Source organism: Balaenoptera ricei, chromosome 5 (assembly GCF_028023285.1).
Source record: "Balaenoptera ricei isolate mBalRic1 chromosome 5, mBalRic1.hap2, whole genome shotgun sequence".
In the NCBI taxonomy this organism is placed as follows: domain Eukaryota; kingdom Metazoa; phylum Chordata; class Mammalia; order Artiodactyla; family Balaenopteridae; genus Balaenoptera; species Balaenoptera ricei.
This window is the reverse complement of record NC_082643.1, coordinates 128,834,993-128,851,643: the sequence shown is the minus strand read 5'-3', so window position 1 is coordinate 128,851,643 and position 16,651 is coordinate 128,834,993. Positions and strand designations below refer to the sequence as shown.

The 16,651-nt window shown below is 35.4% G+C and overlaps 1 protein-coding gene across 4 annotated transcripts in view; it reads right to left on the bottom strand.

Moving 5' to 3' along the window:
• Positions 1 to 16,651, bottom strand: part of INTU (inturned planar cell polarity protein) — an 83,060-nt gene that overhangs the window by 34,112 nt on the left and 32,297 nt on the right. For 3 of the 4 annotated variants that reach the window (XM_059923566.1, XM_059923564.1, XM_059923563.1), the window contains 3 exons: positions 14,391 to 14,476; positions 5,705 to 5,908; positions 1,282 to 1,400 (listed from right to left, as the gene is read on the bottom strand). In XM_059923566.1, coding sequence (XP_059779549.1) covers positions 1,282 to 1,400; positions 5,705 to 5,908; positions 14,391 to 14,476 — 409 coding nt within the window. The remainder of the gene's footprint in view (positions 1 to 1,281; positions 1,401 to 5,704; positions 5,909 to 14,390; positions 14,477 to 16,651) is intronic. The other variant, XM_059923565.1, reaches the window with a different exon arrangement.

The following is a 16,651-nucleotide window of genomic DNA, read 5'->3' as shown; positions in this document are numbered from 1 at the left end:
AACTGACATGACATTGTAAGTCAACTATATACTTCAAAAAAAATAAAATCCTAGAGGTGTCATTTTAATCAGAAGATGGGAAAAGAAAAATTAAAGCCTAGAAAATCCAATTTGATATTGTATCAATATTAAGGAGCTCAAAGTTTGAGATAAACTGTTTTTGGTAAAGTCTAAAATTGTTGAAATATTAAGGAAGAAAAATGGTTTATAATCTATAAATCTATTTTATGAAATAAAGCAAAAACAAAACTCAAAAACTTTGAGCCCCCTTTTTCCATAAGTTAACTATAATATTTCAAAGTCAAGACTTGATAAATCAACATGGAATGGGGGCCTTCCCTGCTGGTGCAGTGGTTAAGAATCCGCCTGCCAATGCAGGAGACATGGGTTCGAGCCCTGGTCCGGGAAGATCCCACATGCTGCGGAGCAACTAAGCCCGTGCGCCACAACTACTGAGTCTGTGCTCTAGAGCCCGTGAGCCACAACTACTGAGCCCATGTGCCACAACTACTGAGCCCGCACGCCTGGAGTTGGTGCTCTACAACAAGAGAAGCCACCACAATGAGAAGCCCGCACACCGCAACGAAGAGTGGCCCCCGCTCGCTGCAACTAGAGAAGGCCCGCGCGAAGCAACGAAGACGCAACTCAGCCAAAAATAAATAAATAAATAAAAAACCAAAAAAAAAACATGGAATGGGATGTGTGGCTCTATAATTGACTTTCAAAAAGTTATTTAACACCAATTTGCTTATCCATCACTGAGTGAACTTGCACAGATGATACTGCCTTCTGAATACTCTTCCTAAAGTGTATGTGTATTGTGTGTTTTCTATCATTGTTCTAAGAACAGAACAAAATATTTTGAACTATATGAAAAATTCAGTATTCAGTCATCCTTACCAACCACAAAGCTATTGTCAAGCAAGTTAATAGTCAAGATAAAATCAGAAAAAATCCCAAACTCATCATAATGCTGTGCTTAAGAGAGACTGCCTTCATGAAGAAATTCTGAAGTATAGTCATTAATCCAACTTTGTTAAAGTCCAAAACATCCAGATCTACAGCTGAACTCAGAACTTACATTTTAAATAGATGATTAGTAGAAATAACCTAGGAGAGAAACCAAATATCTGCAGACATTGTATCTGCCATATAAATATTTACATTATAGATACAAATATATTTGTATAATAGATACCTATATTAGTATTTTGTTTGTCAGAATTAAGGTAAAGAACTTGAGAGAAAGAGAATTAAAGTTAAATAAAAATCAATTATTACCTAGTAACTTGTGTCCCAGTTACATTTTCCAACATGTCACAGAGTGTGAGAAATATGCCTCTCACACTTTTAAGTTTCTGAGATGCATCAGATACTGGATAATGATATAGGATTTCCTGCTGTTAAATAAAAAGAAATAGAAATGTCAATTCCCATCAAATTTTCCAACTGTTATATTTTTCATGGCAAGTTCAGACTTCAAATTAAGAAAAAAAAAAAAAGATTCCTTTCAGCTTCAGTGGGAGGTTTATTCAAACATAAGGAGAGAAGTAGGCCTGGAATTTTAACACATTACCTAGTGTTTAAAATACCACATTTGAAAATAAGTTAGAGACTGTCAAAATTAGTCATGATACATATGCTGAGTAGGATAGTGATTCGTTGGAATAATTACAGCTAATTGCAAACAATGTTTCAAACATTAATGTCCCTTTACAATAAATTCAAATACTAATATTTATATTTCATTATATATTCTTATCTCCTGTGGTTACATATGCACACAGACACCAAATGTAAATTTTAGGAGTCTTTAAGATAAGCTTCATCTTTGGTGAAACCATTAAATTTTTATTTAAACACAAGACAAGACTGCAATTAAACTTACAGAGTGAGAATACAAAATTAAATTAAAGTCATGCAGATAGGAAGAAAGAAGTATTATGATATTATAAAATCTTCTGTTTAAATTTGAAAGCGTTTGTCCACCACAAATTAATCTGTATTCAAACTTTAAAAGAGACATTTTAAATTATGGAAAATACTAAATCCATAAGATTATTCACAAAATGCTTAATAGTTTTCTATTTTCAAGAAGAGCATATTCCCAGGAAACACACAGTTTTTTAAAAATTTCATTTTTATAAATTTCAAAATCAAGATGTGCATTGCTAATACTTTTACATGATGGATTGAATCATTCTGTGCCTCACTTTTTTGCTATTACTTAAAGCAACATACTATTTTTCTCACATGACAAATTAAAAGCAGGCAAAATTAAAATTTCTAGATAGAAACCATAGAGAATTCAGAGTAATTTCCAGTTATGCTACTTAATGACAATATTCATAAATATTAACATAGCCATTATTGAAAGCCCAAACTCTTAAAATACTGTATCTTTTCTTTGGTTATCTCTCTAAAGAGCATTCTACACTTTGCTTTGGTCTCTCTTTACAAGAAATAATTATGTGACTTGGAGTCCATGCCTTCGCAACTTTTACATTAGGATAAAATATAAATAATGACAAACTGGACACATCTTTTTTTATACTTATTAAGCACATTCAGTATATGAAAATTGCTATGGAATTATGTGGGCCAAATACAGTCTGCCTAACAACTCAAAATTTCTGTAGTAGTTTAAGAATATTATAAAACATTTTATCTCTAGAAATTAACTCAAACACCAGTGAAGATCTTCTGTTATGTCTACTTAATAAATTTAAACCTTAACTGGTAAATAAACTTACTGTATTTAGCCAAATACCAAATACCACTTTAAACAAATAACCATATAGTCTTTGATTCATTTTTTTAAAAATGTCCAAATCTTGTAACTTGAAGAAAACAAGCTGTTATTAAATATGTAACTCACATGAAAACAAAATGACCCTATGACATTTAATTGTAAAATGAGTAATACCAGAGTACAAAGGTCATTTGAGAAAGTCTCTATTCCAACCTCTGCTTCGACCACCCCAGAAAGCCTCACGATTCAAGACCTGGCAAGCTCTACAGTTCCTAACCAATTTAATTAGCTGTATTTTAAAGCACTCGTTAGTAGCATGTATTTGCAGCAGTTTCCACTCTGTTCAGTAAGAATAAAAAGCCTCTCCTAATTACAGTGTTGATACAGGGCTGTCGACAGACAGAAACCTGTTCATTAGAGAAGCATCTACACACTTTCCCATGGAAAGAAAGGCAAGGATGACAAAAGGCCTCAGCACTATCCTACTCCAAGATGACCTCGAAAGATTCAGGATGCTACCATCCCAGACACATGTTGTGTGTTCTATTTAATACACGGTTACATTTCGTATTGTTCTAAAGATACAAGGGACTAGTAAAACGTGTAAGAAATTAGAATTATCAACTCTACGTCTCCATGTATTTTTCAGAACACAGAAAATTATAAAAATATGTAGAAGTAAATCCCTTCCTTTCCAGTTCAATTATTGGCTAAATTTTGACATATGAAGAAGCAACACAAGGAAATACACCCTTTGGATAAAATGGGTTTGGTATTGAGAGTATAGGCTGCAAGGATTTCAAAAGGAAAGAAATGTAAACTAGGTAAAAACTTTTTAGATCTCACTTCTCCTCAAAGCATTATGGTAAACTAGATGCTCTGAGACCCTTGTGCTGTAAAACAACTGGATTCATGGCCAAAACATACTTGTTAAACTGCTGGATATATAACAAGTAGAGAGGTTTCCAATGACATCCTCTCCATACCTTTCCAACCCCCTTCCCCAGCACTGCAAAGCAAGCTGGGGCCTCAGCTGGGAGTGGTGAGTAGTGGGCAGAAGGACAGAGGCAGGTTGTCTTGAGGGCTGATACCTACAGTGTCTTCAGTCAGGACACTGAGCATTGGGCCAGTGGCTAGGTAGGTGAGCTGAGCCTAGGACCATTGCATTAAACCTAGACCCTTTAGTGAGGCTGAAGTGCTCTATGTCAGTGATAGAAGCAGAAGAAGCAACTTCTCTTTGAAGGAAGGCATTCCCCATTTAGAACCACAGGACTCCCAAAGATAAAATCAAGCAGTAAGTTTAGTCAATGATACCCAAGGAAATAACAAGGTAAGCCACAAGTCAGAGTCCCCATTAGGACTTAGAGATATTGGAATAGGAAGATATAGAATGAAGAAGAGCTACGTATGAGATGCTTAGAGAAATAAAGTATAGAATCACTAAGACAAGCAAACAACAAAAGACTACTAGGAACAGCATGGCAGATTTGCATGTAGATTAGTTAAAAACTTTTCAGGAACTTCTAAAAATAAAAATAGGACTGTTTAAGCAAATAAACAAACAAAAAAACACTATGGAGAGGTTAAAAAATAGTTTGGACATACCAGAAGCAAGAAACTGAACAAAGAAAATAAAAGACAGATTCCTTAAAGGAAAAGACCAACAGTAGACTTATTAACAGCAATTATAAGTCAGAAGACAAAGAAATACTATCTTCGAACAGATTAGAGAAAATAACTTTCTACCTACTGGGCATAAGTAATGCTATGTGTTAACTTCATCTTCTTCCTGGCCACACAGGAAGACTATATTTCTCAACTTCTTGCATTGGGAGAGACCATATAACTAGTTCTAGGCATTGGAACATGAGCAGAAGTGATGTTCCTACTTTTAAGCTAGGCCTCTGAAATGTCCCATGTGATATTGCATGCTTTCTTTCTTCTCTCATTGGCCAACTAGATGGAAAAGATCCAAGAGAGGACTCTGAAGTCCTTGGGAATAATGGAACCACTGGATGAAGGGCTCAAATCATTGAGCCATTTGACCAGGAACATGTACATTGAAATGAGAAATAAATTTTTACTATGTTAAGCCACTGAGACATTAGGATTGTTTGTTATAGCGACTGGCCTATTCTCACAATGTAGAATTATAAAGCTACCTTTCAAGAAGGGGTGAAAAAGCCATCATCAAATAAATAACAACAAAAAGAATTTATCACCAACAGATTTCCATTAAAAAGAGATGCCTAAAGTATATGTTTTAGGAAGAAGAAAAATGATCAAATAAGGTCAGCCTAAGATTTAAGAATAGTGAATAAAGAAAATGGTAAGCATATATATAAATTTAAAGATGACTCATCTGTATGAAATATGTACAAAATATGCATTTTATGATATATAATTTATACATTTTGTAATGTATAAAATATGATAATAGTAAGTAGTAGTACTAGTAGTATAATTATGCCCAACTTGTGGAATTTAAAAAAATGATAGCACTGAAATATTGATGACAATAGCATGCAGGTGAAGAGGGGAAAATTGGAGTTAAGGTGTACTAAGGGCCTTGAATTATTCTGAAAAGGGGTTAAGATAGTATTTAACTTTAGAATCTGTTAAGAGAAATATCATGATAAAATTTTTAGAGTAATCACAGGAAAATAGAAATAAGAATATACAGCAAGAATAATAATGATACAAGCAACCAAGTATAGTTTAAAAAATATCATGGAAAAAGCAATTCAAATAGAAATTTTTAAAGAAGGTAGAAGAAACAAATTCAAATATTTCAGTAATCTCCATAAACGGACTCATTGAGCTTGTCAATTTGAAGACTGCTGTGTGTAAGAGACATACCAAAAACATAAGACACAGAATGACTGAGAATCATTTGGAAGACTATAAAAAGGTCCTTACTTTTTTCCTTTGCACTTTTGAGAAGACACTCACCTCTTCCTTTGATGTTTCCGAGTCGAGCTGTAGTGTGAGATACATAACAATGTGAGGAGTGTTTAGAATATTCTGCTGGGTACCTTTGACCTCTTCTCCCCATGGAAGTTTGATTAAATCACTTGTGTTTGACTGTGCCTTTTTCTGTCTTGGTTGAGTTGTTTGCTTTTTCACAGCATGTGCATTTTCGAACGTCAGTTTCACCTTTAAAAAGTTAAAACGTGTTGATTTTTCAACAAGGGAAAATCAGCTGTGGTTTTCACAAAGAAGGATCTGTACATGCACATTCACTCAGGCACGCACAGTATGCATAAAAATCATTCTTGAGTATGGGCTCCTTGATGGCAGGGACTGTGTATTCTATTTATATTTGTATCTCCAGGTCCTAGGACAATATCTGGCACATATTATTACAAATATTTATTAAGAATATATAATTCTCTGTATATAAGTTCATTAGTTTAAACGTAATCATTTTATTCTAAGTACTGACAACAAATACGAGAAATGCCATGGAAAAACAAAAATTAGTATGATCTGATAGCGTAATAGAGAGTAACATTACATTAAGAATGGTAATAGCACTGACTCATCTGGGGAAGGTAAAAGGAAGAGATTCAGGATTAAAAGCGACCTCATATAACCAGAATTAGCTCTCCTTTCAAGTGAGGTGATATTCAAATATTCGTCTCTTAGACACTCTTTGTGGTCCTTTAAAATAAAGGCTAAGGACAGTAAAAACTATCAATATGCCAGATCTTGAACCATGACCCTAAGAAGATTATCTATCAGTTTTGTCAAGATAGTTTTAATTTCATGGCCTGATGTCAAACAAGATTGGTAAGAGTCCAGAATGTGGCCATTTTCCAGTGGTTGAAAGGTAGCTTCCACTTCTCAATTAACTTTCCTTGAAAAAGGAGATATGTGTCTAGATGCCAGCTGGCCAAAGATAACTTGCTTACTTCAAAGAAGCACCAGTGTGTATCTTGACTAAAAGAAGTTTTCACTAAATATAGTTAATTTTGTGTAGTAAGGACGTCATCACAAGCTATATAGGCACAAAATATTCCTAATGTTTAAAGCCTTATCAGAATACAGATAAGCAAGACAGGACATTCTAACTGTAACAACCTATAAAATTTTAAATTTAGACATTAAAGTGCAATGACTCCTTTAATTAGATTAAATTTTAAAAGTCAAAAAATAAATTCATGCTTGATCAAGAATAAAAAAGTCTGGTCAATATAGGATATTAAATCATCACACTGTACAACCTAAACATATATGATTTTTATTTCAATCATACCTCAAAAAACTGGTGGAAAAAGGAAATGTTGTCAATATTTAAAAGAAGATAAAATTGTTTGTATGCAGTAAGTTGCATTTTGAGAGGAAACACTTAAAAATTATTATCAAGACAATAATAAACAATACCTATTTTTAATTTATTAAAAGGTACTATTTTCAAGGCCAACTTTAACTATATGATAAATATGAATATATTACTATCACTCCTTTAAAAAATGAGCCTTACATATTTATACATTTTTATCAAAAATGTTAAGCATATTATTTTAAAAAAATTCATTCATAATCCCATCAGCCCATCTAACTATTGTTAGTATTATACTGTAAAATAAATCTATTCTGATGAATAAAATCTTTCAAATGAAAAAATATCTAGATATACTTTTTTTGGTTGGCAAAGAGGGACTATTTATGGTTGTATTCAATTTTGCTTATCTGTAGCTGTCTGGCACTTCAGAGGCACTAAGATATCTCTGTCTACCTAAAGTGAATTTAGTTAAATAAACATATTTTCTAAAATAAGTTTCTGGGACTTCCTTGGTGGTCCAGCGGTTAAGACTTCATGCTCCCAATGCAGGGGGCCCAGGTTCAATCCCTGGTCAGGGAACTAGATCCCACATGCAGCAACTAAGAGCATGCATGCTGAAACTGAAAGATCCCGCATATCAACCAAAGATTCCGCATATCAACTAAAGATTCTGCATGCCACAACTAAAGATCCTGCGTGCTGCAACTAAGACCTGGCGCGGCCAAATAAATAAATAAATAAATAAAATTTTAAAATAAGTTTCAGATTTTATTTTATTAACAAGTAGAAAAGAGACATAAGGTCTAAATTCATCAATATATATGTATTCAGAGTTAAGATGAACCAGGTCATGACCAGAGAGTAGGAAGGGAGAAGTTCCTCATGAAATTTTTCTGAGGCCAAACGATCATGTTTCTTTACAAAACATTTAATATTCCAAACGGAAAAGATCAACCTTTACTAATTTTTAATGTTTTCTGTAAACTTGATGTTGAAAAATGGGCCCTTGGTATTATTAGAACACTGTATCTAAAAAGGCTAATAGAACACTAGTATATTTGGGGGGAAAATATCAAGTAAGTTAAACAAAAACATAAAAAGTTAGAGATCCTATATAAGAACAATCAAGAGTTATCTGAGGAAAATTAATATAAGGATAAAGTGAGGAGAGTTGAAGAGACACTGTTTCCAAAATAATCTTAGAAATATGTGAAAAAGAATATTTGGTGTGAGGTTTTGACCCAAACAAGCAACATGGAAGCATTATATGGCCTGAAAGACTATGTTCTGAGGATGGCATCTGTTCTAGTGGGTAATGCTCAATATATGTATACATAAGTAAAAATATAAACATAAGCATAAATACATTGAATCCTTGCACAAGGATCCGATGAGGTAAAAATGGCTTGGAGCTCAGGGGGTTCTTTCATTTGAGAATGAGGATTTAGGAGTGTCCAAAAGAAAATATATGGGAGTCTTTGGCAGTGTTCCTTGGGAACGTGAAAAATCTTTAGAATTGGGGGAAATCCTGAATGCAGACTTTGTACCAGTATAGAGGGGAGCTTTGAAGATTGCCCCCAGCACTGGGCTTTGGGGAGGCCCTGGGTATATGAATGGAGTAGAGGGTGAGAAATCTGACTGCAGGAAGCAGGAGATGAGCGACATCCTAGGGGAGCAGGTGTCACAGAGGCGGGCTGCGTCGGCTGGAACGTCCGTGAGAGCTGTGCGCCCCAGTGGTCCTCAGAGAAAGAAATATGTGTCTGAAGAGAAAGAAGGGAGGGCATCTTCTCCAGCTGAGATTCTTGTGGGTGGAGAGGTCAAAAGATAGGGTATGACCCACCAAGAATGACAAAAGGGAATGAGCTGGTAGACTTAAAATAAAAATTTACCAATTTTACTTTAGGCAGCAACGGCAACCTAAAATTTAAGACTGGTTTGCTATGCTTGGTGAAGAACGACACACTTGAAAACTAACTTTAATGCTACACTTGGCAAACAACAGGACTTCTTTTCTGTGGGGCAAGAACCTTTTCCCCTCAGCGTGACAAAAACTCAAACAAATACACACACCACAGAACCAGCCATTAACATTCTTTAAGGAACTATTTTAGCCGCTGTTCTTCTGATTTAAGTAAAGTTGGCTCCATAATGCAAAGATAACTACACTTTAACAAGACATTCTGAAAAGCTTACATGTTAAGTAGCTATAAATGTCAGGAAATCTGGTTGTCTTGATAAAATGATAAAAGGGTAAGACAGATAACCAAATTAAGAGTTAAGTGCTATATTTAAAAAGGGGTTGATATATGTAAATATTAAGGGTATTATGCGTTTTATAGGAAAAAACTTTTATTAAGAAGCATCTGATATAAGATAGTTTATAGCTTCTTATAAAAAAAGGTTTTTATAAGAGTTCATATGAAGTTCCTTACAAAGAGGGTTTTTCTGTTGGGTTTATATGAGGCTTCTTATAAAAAGGGTTTTCTGTTGTTCCTCCATGGGCATTAACTGGTGACACGTTTCATCATCTCCTGTCTTCCTCAGAAGGTTTTCTTATTTGTGCAATTTGCCCATCCTTTCTTTCCTCGGTGCCCCCCGCCCCTCAGTTCAGGAGATGATATGTCTTACCTCAGGTCCAAGGATATGCTCTCTATAATTCACCACTTCCAAAATCTTGTTGCTTGAATTATATCCTCTCTCTACTCCCACCTCCAACCCACCCCATGTGACAAGCAATGTCTCTTCAGCCTCCGCCAAACCAACCAACCGATCCTCTCTCCCCATTATCTACCATGCCATCCTCTTCACACATGGGACCTGGGGAGGCTGTCAGAATCTGAAGCAGCTCCAGAGCCAGACCACACTCTCACTTCTGCCCCATGGTCTACACTGTCTCCCTCACAGCACCTTCGTTGCTTTCCATGTGTCTGATCTTTTCTCCTTTGTCTGGCAGATGCTCTGAATATTCCTTAGTCAAAACTCTGAAGGAATTGAGTCTACTTGGCTCAGCAAATTCTCTCTCCTCGATCCTCCTCTTTCAGGTGATCTCACGAGATTACTCAAGACAAAACTTGGAAGGCATCTTGGACTCTGCTCTCTCCTGCAGGAAGTACTGTCCTCTTTACTTCCCGCATACTTTAAATCTAATCTACTCCTTCTCCTCCATATCCACAGCCAAGTCCTTTGCTCAGGCCTTTACCCCTTCTTTTCTGAACTACTGGAAAGCTGACCACCTGGTTTCCCAACCCCCAGTCCCATCCAGAGGGATATAATCCTAAATGCAAATCTGATCACATCAGTCTTCTTTAAAATATTGACACAGCTGGTTACCTCTGGGTTCTGAGAATAAAAAAACACTTACAAATACTTTTTTAAAAATTTGCCTATTTCCTAATCTTTCCACAGTATATATGAGTACCACTTTTTGTGTTACAAAGAAATAATAAAAGTTAAAATATTCTACTCAAGTGTCATCTCCTTTAAGAAGCCTTTTCTCCTCTCTCTTAGGTCTAAGAAGTACTTGAAAGATGAGAGTCTAAGATGAATGTTCTGCAGGCTGATCTCCCAGAAAAGGAGTTGGTTTCCTCCAAAGTTCCAGGAAACCCGGCGATGGCCCAGGGCTTAATATAATCAATCCCGGTCAACTGCAATGTTTGGACCCAAGTTTCCTGATCAAGCCAGGGGAGGGGATGGCATAACTGCATCATTATGTGCTTATTGAATAAATGAGTGAACAGAGCTGTGGCAACAGGTCAAGGTCACAAAAGTCAGTAATTAGAAAAGTACTTGCACCTTTGTTCTTGCCATTTTGAATTTTTAAAACATTTTTTTAAAACCCACAACTTTTTATTCAAAAAATGTTAAACCTACGGAAAGTTGCAAGAATTGTACGATTATGCATATATTTCTCACGCAGTTTCAGCAATTTTTAACATTTTGCCACATTTGCTTCTTCCCGCTCTTCTCGCTTATGTGACTCCCCTCTCCTTCCATCCTAACCCTCTCTCTCTATTTAAACAAAATTTTCGCCTGAACTACCTGAGAATTATTTGCAGCTATTTTAATGCTTCATTGCTAAGTACTTCAGTCCATGTCTCCTAAGGATACAAAACCAAATACAATTATGATACTTAAGAATTTTAATATTAAACACAATACTATTCTCTAGTAAAGGTTGTATTCAAATTTCCCCAAATATCCCAATACAGCTGTTCCTAACTGCACTACAGGATCAATAAAGGATTAGTCACTGCATTTGGTTGTATGTTAGTTCAGTCTGTCTTAGTCTAAAACAGTTGTCCAGCCTTTTATTCTTTCATGACATTAACATTTTTGAAGAATCTAAGATAATTGTTTTGCAGATTCTTAAAACCTGGCTTTAAAAGAAATGATTTGGGCTCTTTGTGCCTCATGTAGTATATAGGCTTTGCCTCTGGATTTCATCCTGGTGTTCTGAAACTATTTATAACAGAACTTATTTAAAATTCAAACACAGAACTGTAGAGTTGGAATGGGGCTCAGAGATTTATTCTCTCAAACCCCCTCTGATTATAAATGAGGAAACTGAAACCCAGAAGAGTTTGGAAACTTGCTCAGTGAGGTTTAAAATAGAGATCTGCCCTCCTTCTCCTCAGTGACCTTTCTACCACATTATACTCTCTTCCAGGGCATCTTCTGTTGGATGACAAGAAGCCTTTCAGGCTATTTTTATACTCTAAGTTTAAAATGTTACTGTTGGCTATTTCCAAATTTAAATGTTAAATCTGCTAAGGTAGTCTTTATAAATCAGCATTCCTCTCCCCTTATTGCTTGCATAACGGTTTCAAATGCCATAGATACAAACTAGGTAGAACAGCTTTTTCTGAGACAAGTCCCCTGCAGTTAGTTCTGGCCCAACAAGAACAAGGGGATGCAGACACAAAGATCTACCCAGGTTGTCTGTGAAATGGGAGGATTATGCTCTGGAGTCAGTTTCAGTTCTAGCTCTGAGTTATTAATTCTGCACCCTTGGACAAATCATTAACTCTCTCTCAGATTTTTTTTTCTCATGTATAAAATAGGAATACAAATTATCAGATCCTTACAGATTGTTATGGGGAACAAATGAAATTATCAAAGGGAATGCAATTAGCAAAGCACTGACACACTTGCTGGCACATACAAACACTAGTTCCCTTCCCAATTCTCAAGTTGTATATAGTCAAAATCCCCTTGAAATTGCAGTAGGAAGGCAAGGCCGTGCTGGAGTACAACATATTCTCTCAATAGGCTAATTCCAACTCACAACAGTTTTTCTTCCATCTTTAAAACAAATTGCCGTTTCCTCATTTTGGCACAAGATGTAAGAATTGGCACTTAAGAGCCATGTTGTTAAAAAATATATATATATATAAAATAAATATAAATATATATAAAATACATATATTTATGTGTGTGTGTATGTGTGTGTGTATATATATATATGTTTAAGCACAGAACCACATTTAATGCAGTTGTAAAGGCAAACCAGGCAGACCACAGATACACTGTTATTTCATGCTTAATGAGGACATGGAAATGGTGGGTGAAATTGGTCCAAAAATATTTAAATCATTATTTCTTTTTCTTCTTTTTTCTGCCAAGTGTGCATAGCTGAATTTGCAAATGTTAATTAAATATAAGTATAATGTGACTCCACTGGAAACATAATTCTTTTTTTGAAGACAGAACAGATGTGGTTGAACTTTGGTAGCGCTGACAGGACACCTGCCACTGACATAGGCAAGAAAGGAGGAGCCCTCACTCGGGGCTGATACGCAGCCAGTTCACTTGGGTGACACTGTTTCAGTCATTAAAATTCTGTGATTCTTCATTACTGACTGGCAAGTAGCTGCTGTCTGGACCCCTTAAGGTGCCCTAGTACCTTGGCCCACCCCTGTTCCTCCCCTCATCTAGCAACTAAAGGGAATACCAGCACACCCTACTCCAGCACTATGTCCGCCTGATTGCTATTATTTCAAACAGCCCCATCTCCATCTCCATCTCTCTATCCACTCCTAGACATTGCTAGTCACTGGCTACCATAGTTATTCTAGCACTTTCATTTTGCATTTCCAAAGACTGCTAAATTTACAGAGCATCTGTGTGTGTGTGTGTGTGTGTGTGTGTGTGTGTGTGTGTGTGTGTGTTAAGAGAAGGAAGTGAACATAACAGGAGTCTTTTTTCTTAGAAAACAAGAAATTTCATAATGGGTCCTATTATTTCAGAATCTCAAATCAGATGCAGATATGATTCTGATTTATCAGGCATTCTGTTCTTCATCCTGATCAATCTGAAAATTGCTTCATCCTCTCACTGCCTGATGGAGTCTCTAACCTGTCTAAAACATATCACCCTCCCTACCCCTCAAAAGAGAGAAAGCCAATTCCTGATGATAACAAGAGCAGAACATTCTTAAACAGGAGGTATAGCATTTTAAAAATACATCTAATCGTGGATGGATCTAGAGACTGTCATACAGAGTGAAGTAAGTCAGAAAGAGAAAAACAAATATCGTATATTAATGCATGTATGTGGAACCTAGAAAAATGGTACAGATGAACCGGTCTGCAGGGCAGAAGTTGAGACACAGATGCAGAGAACAAACGTATGGACACCAAGGGGGGAAAACCGCGGTGGGGTGGGGATGGTGGTGTGATGAATTGGGCGATTGGGATTGACATGTATACACTGATGTGTATAAAATTGATGACTAATAAGAACCTGCTGTATAAAAAAATAAATAAAATTAAATTAAAAAAAAACTAAACTAAAAAAAATACATCTAATGACATAAAAATGTCATCTGTAATACAAAATGTCAATGCTTAGAGAATCAAAATAACTTATTATGAAAGAGATTTATTTTTACCTACAAGGAATGAAAAATAATTCATTAAGTAGCTAACTGAAAGCTCAGGAGTAAGGCTAAACTAGATAACAAAAAAGAAAAAAAAAATCTAGAGAATAGTATAGATTTTAAAATAAACAAAACCACAATAAAAAACTTTATAGCAATTATGATTTTACTAAGTCAGAAAATAGAAAATTCCATGACTATTTTAAATGGCTTTTCTAGGAATTGGATTTTCATCAGCAGGTGTGGTACTTATAATGGCAAGTTGGTCATTATGTATGTTTTTATTCTTGTTCTCGTAGATGTTTCTCTCTTTTTGGAACAATCTCTAAGAGCTAAAATTTTAAAAATGTCCTAGCATGTAAGTATAATTCGCCCATTATACATGACTATTTTCAGAATTTCATAAAAAGAAGATAGCACAAACACTTATGTCATGTAATTCATCATAAAACACAGAAAAAGAATGTCCACACCTGCATAGGTCCAGGAATGCAAGACAGAACTCTCTCTATGTTCTCAGAGGTCACATCTACATCGTTCACGGCAACAAGGACATCACCTGAAAACAGAATCACAATAAAAGACAGTAGTGTGAGTATCCAAAACTGAAAAAGATCTAGAATTGGAACATTAAAAAGCATCTATTCTGATCTTCAAAGTACAATGGAAAATGTGGTACAGACATTCAGGGACTTGTTCAAGGTTATAAAGCTCATTAGTGGCAGAACTAATCTCCCACCCCACTCTTTCTTAAACTATAATGCAGCCCAACATTGCACCATAACTATATATAACCTATGAATATTTAAAGAGATGAATATTCTCATTTTTGATACAATTGGGAGAATTACATAAAGCCAAGGGACAAATGGAAAATTTGTAGCATAAACCAAATATTGCACTTAACAAAATTGAATCTAACCACTTAGACTCACAGTAAAAAAAATTCAGCTGAAATTTTAATTAAATCCATGTGGTATATCATAACTCAATATGCTGCGTATTCACTGTTATTACTGATATGTGCCTACACACGTCTTTGTTTCAAAAGCCCCCAACCGCAATAAAACCTATAGCATGTTTCGGTAAAAAATCTCCTTTTCCATGGCTTTTCTTTAAATGTGTATATGATCAAATCAGGTGGTTTTAATAAAGATCAGTGTTAAAATGGAAATTTACTTTCACAACATAAAGGTAATATCTAAACACCAGTGAGTACATTAATAGAAATACACATACCAAGGTTATTTTTTTCTCCTCATTCCTATCATTAGGAAATTGATTAAATAATTCATACTCATCCATTCATTAGTTTATCCAAAAAATACTTATTGAGCATCTGCTGTATGCCAGGCACTGTTCTAGGCACTGCAGATAGAGAATTGAACAAAACAGACAAAAACCTCTATTCACATGGAGCTTAATACTCTTTGGGGAAGACAGATAATAAATATATATTGATATATATAGATAAAATAGTGTTGGTAGACAATTCTCCATTGGTCTCTCATATTTTCGTATATCTTAAAAGCCAAGGCACTGAAAGTCTGTGTTCTGGATTATCTTTTCAAGACTGTCTGTATAGCGAACAGCTTTGGATGAGATAGTGCCTCCCTCCAGAGCAAATGTACAGTATAACAACAGTAAAAAAAAAAAAAGTACAGTATAAGATATATTAACAATATCTTATTGTTAATAATTGTTCTTTATAAAAGATTTGTGTTCCCTAAGCTCCAAGTTCCTGTCCTTTAATGCAACCCACTATGTGTGTAGGGGTCACCTGGCCCTTTTCATGATGCCCTGTGGGAATGAGGGTTGGGGAACAGGTGAAGCTGCCATTACTTTAGCTACTGCTATTCTTCCCCCTCCCCCTCTCCCTTCATTCCTTGCTCTTCTTGATATCTATCATATGGGAAAGGGGTTAAGTGCAGAGTGAGTAGGAGTTCCTTAGGCCAGCCCTCTGAAAGCTTGCAATGACCTACACTAGGTTCAAATGCTCAAGAGATGCTATTCAGTTGAGAGAGTTCCTCAGGTTTGGGCACCAAGCCTTATAGGATGGTCCACTATTGCAGCACTTTGAGCAACCTGGTAACTTTTCTTAAAAGTAAGAATTTTGCAATGTATAGAAATATCGAATCACTATGTTGTGTAACAGGAACTAACATAGTGTGGTAGGTCAATTATACTTCCAAAACAAACAAACAAACTCACAGAAAAGAAATTGGATTTGTGCTTACCAGAGGCGGGGGAGGAGAGAAGAGGGGAATTGGATGAAGGTGGTCAAAAGGTACAAACTTCCAGTTATAAGATAAATAAGTACTAGGAATGTAATGTACAACATGATCAATATAATTAACACTGTTGTCTGTTATATAACAAAGGTGTTAAGAGAGTAAACCTTGAGTTCTCAACACAAGGAAAAAAATTTTTTTTCTACTTCTCTAATTTTGTATCTATATGAGATGATGGAGGTTCACTAAACTTACTGTGGTCATCATTTCATGATGTATGTAAGTCAAATCATTATGCTGTACGCCTTAAACTTAGTGCTGTATGTCAATTATATCTCAATCAAACTGGAAGAAAAGAGTAAGAACTTGCAAACTAAAATAAGCTTCCAACTTCAATTCAACTTGGAAAAATGAAAAAGCAACATACTCCCTTAATTATTTTTAAATGAGATTAAACAAGTGTACTATATCAAATTATTTATAGCTATAGTGATTTTAAAAAG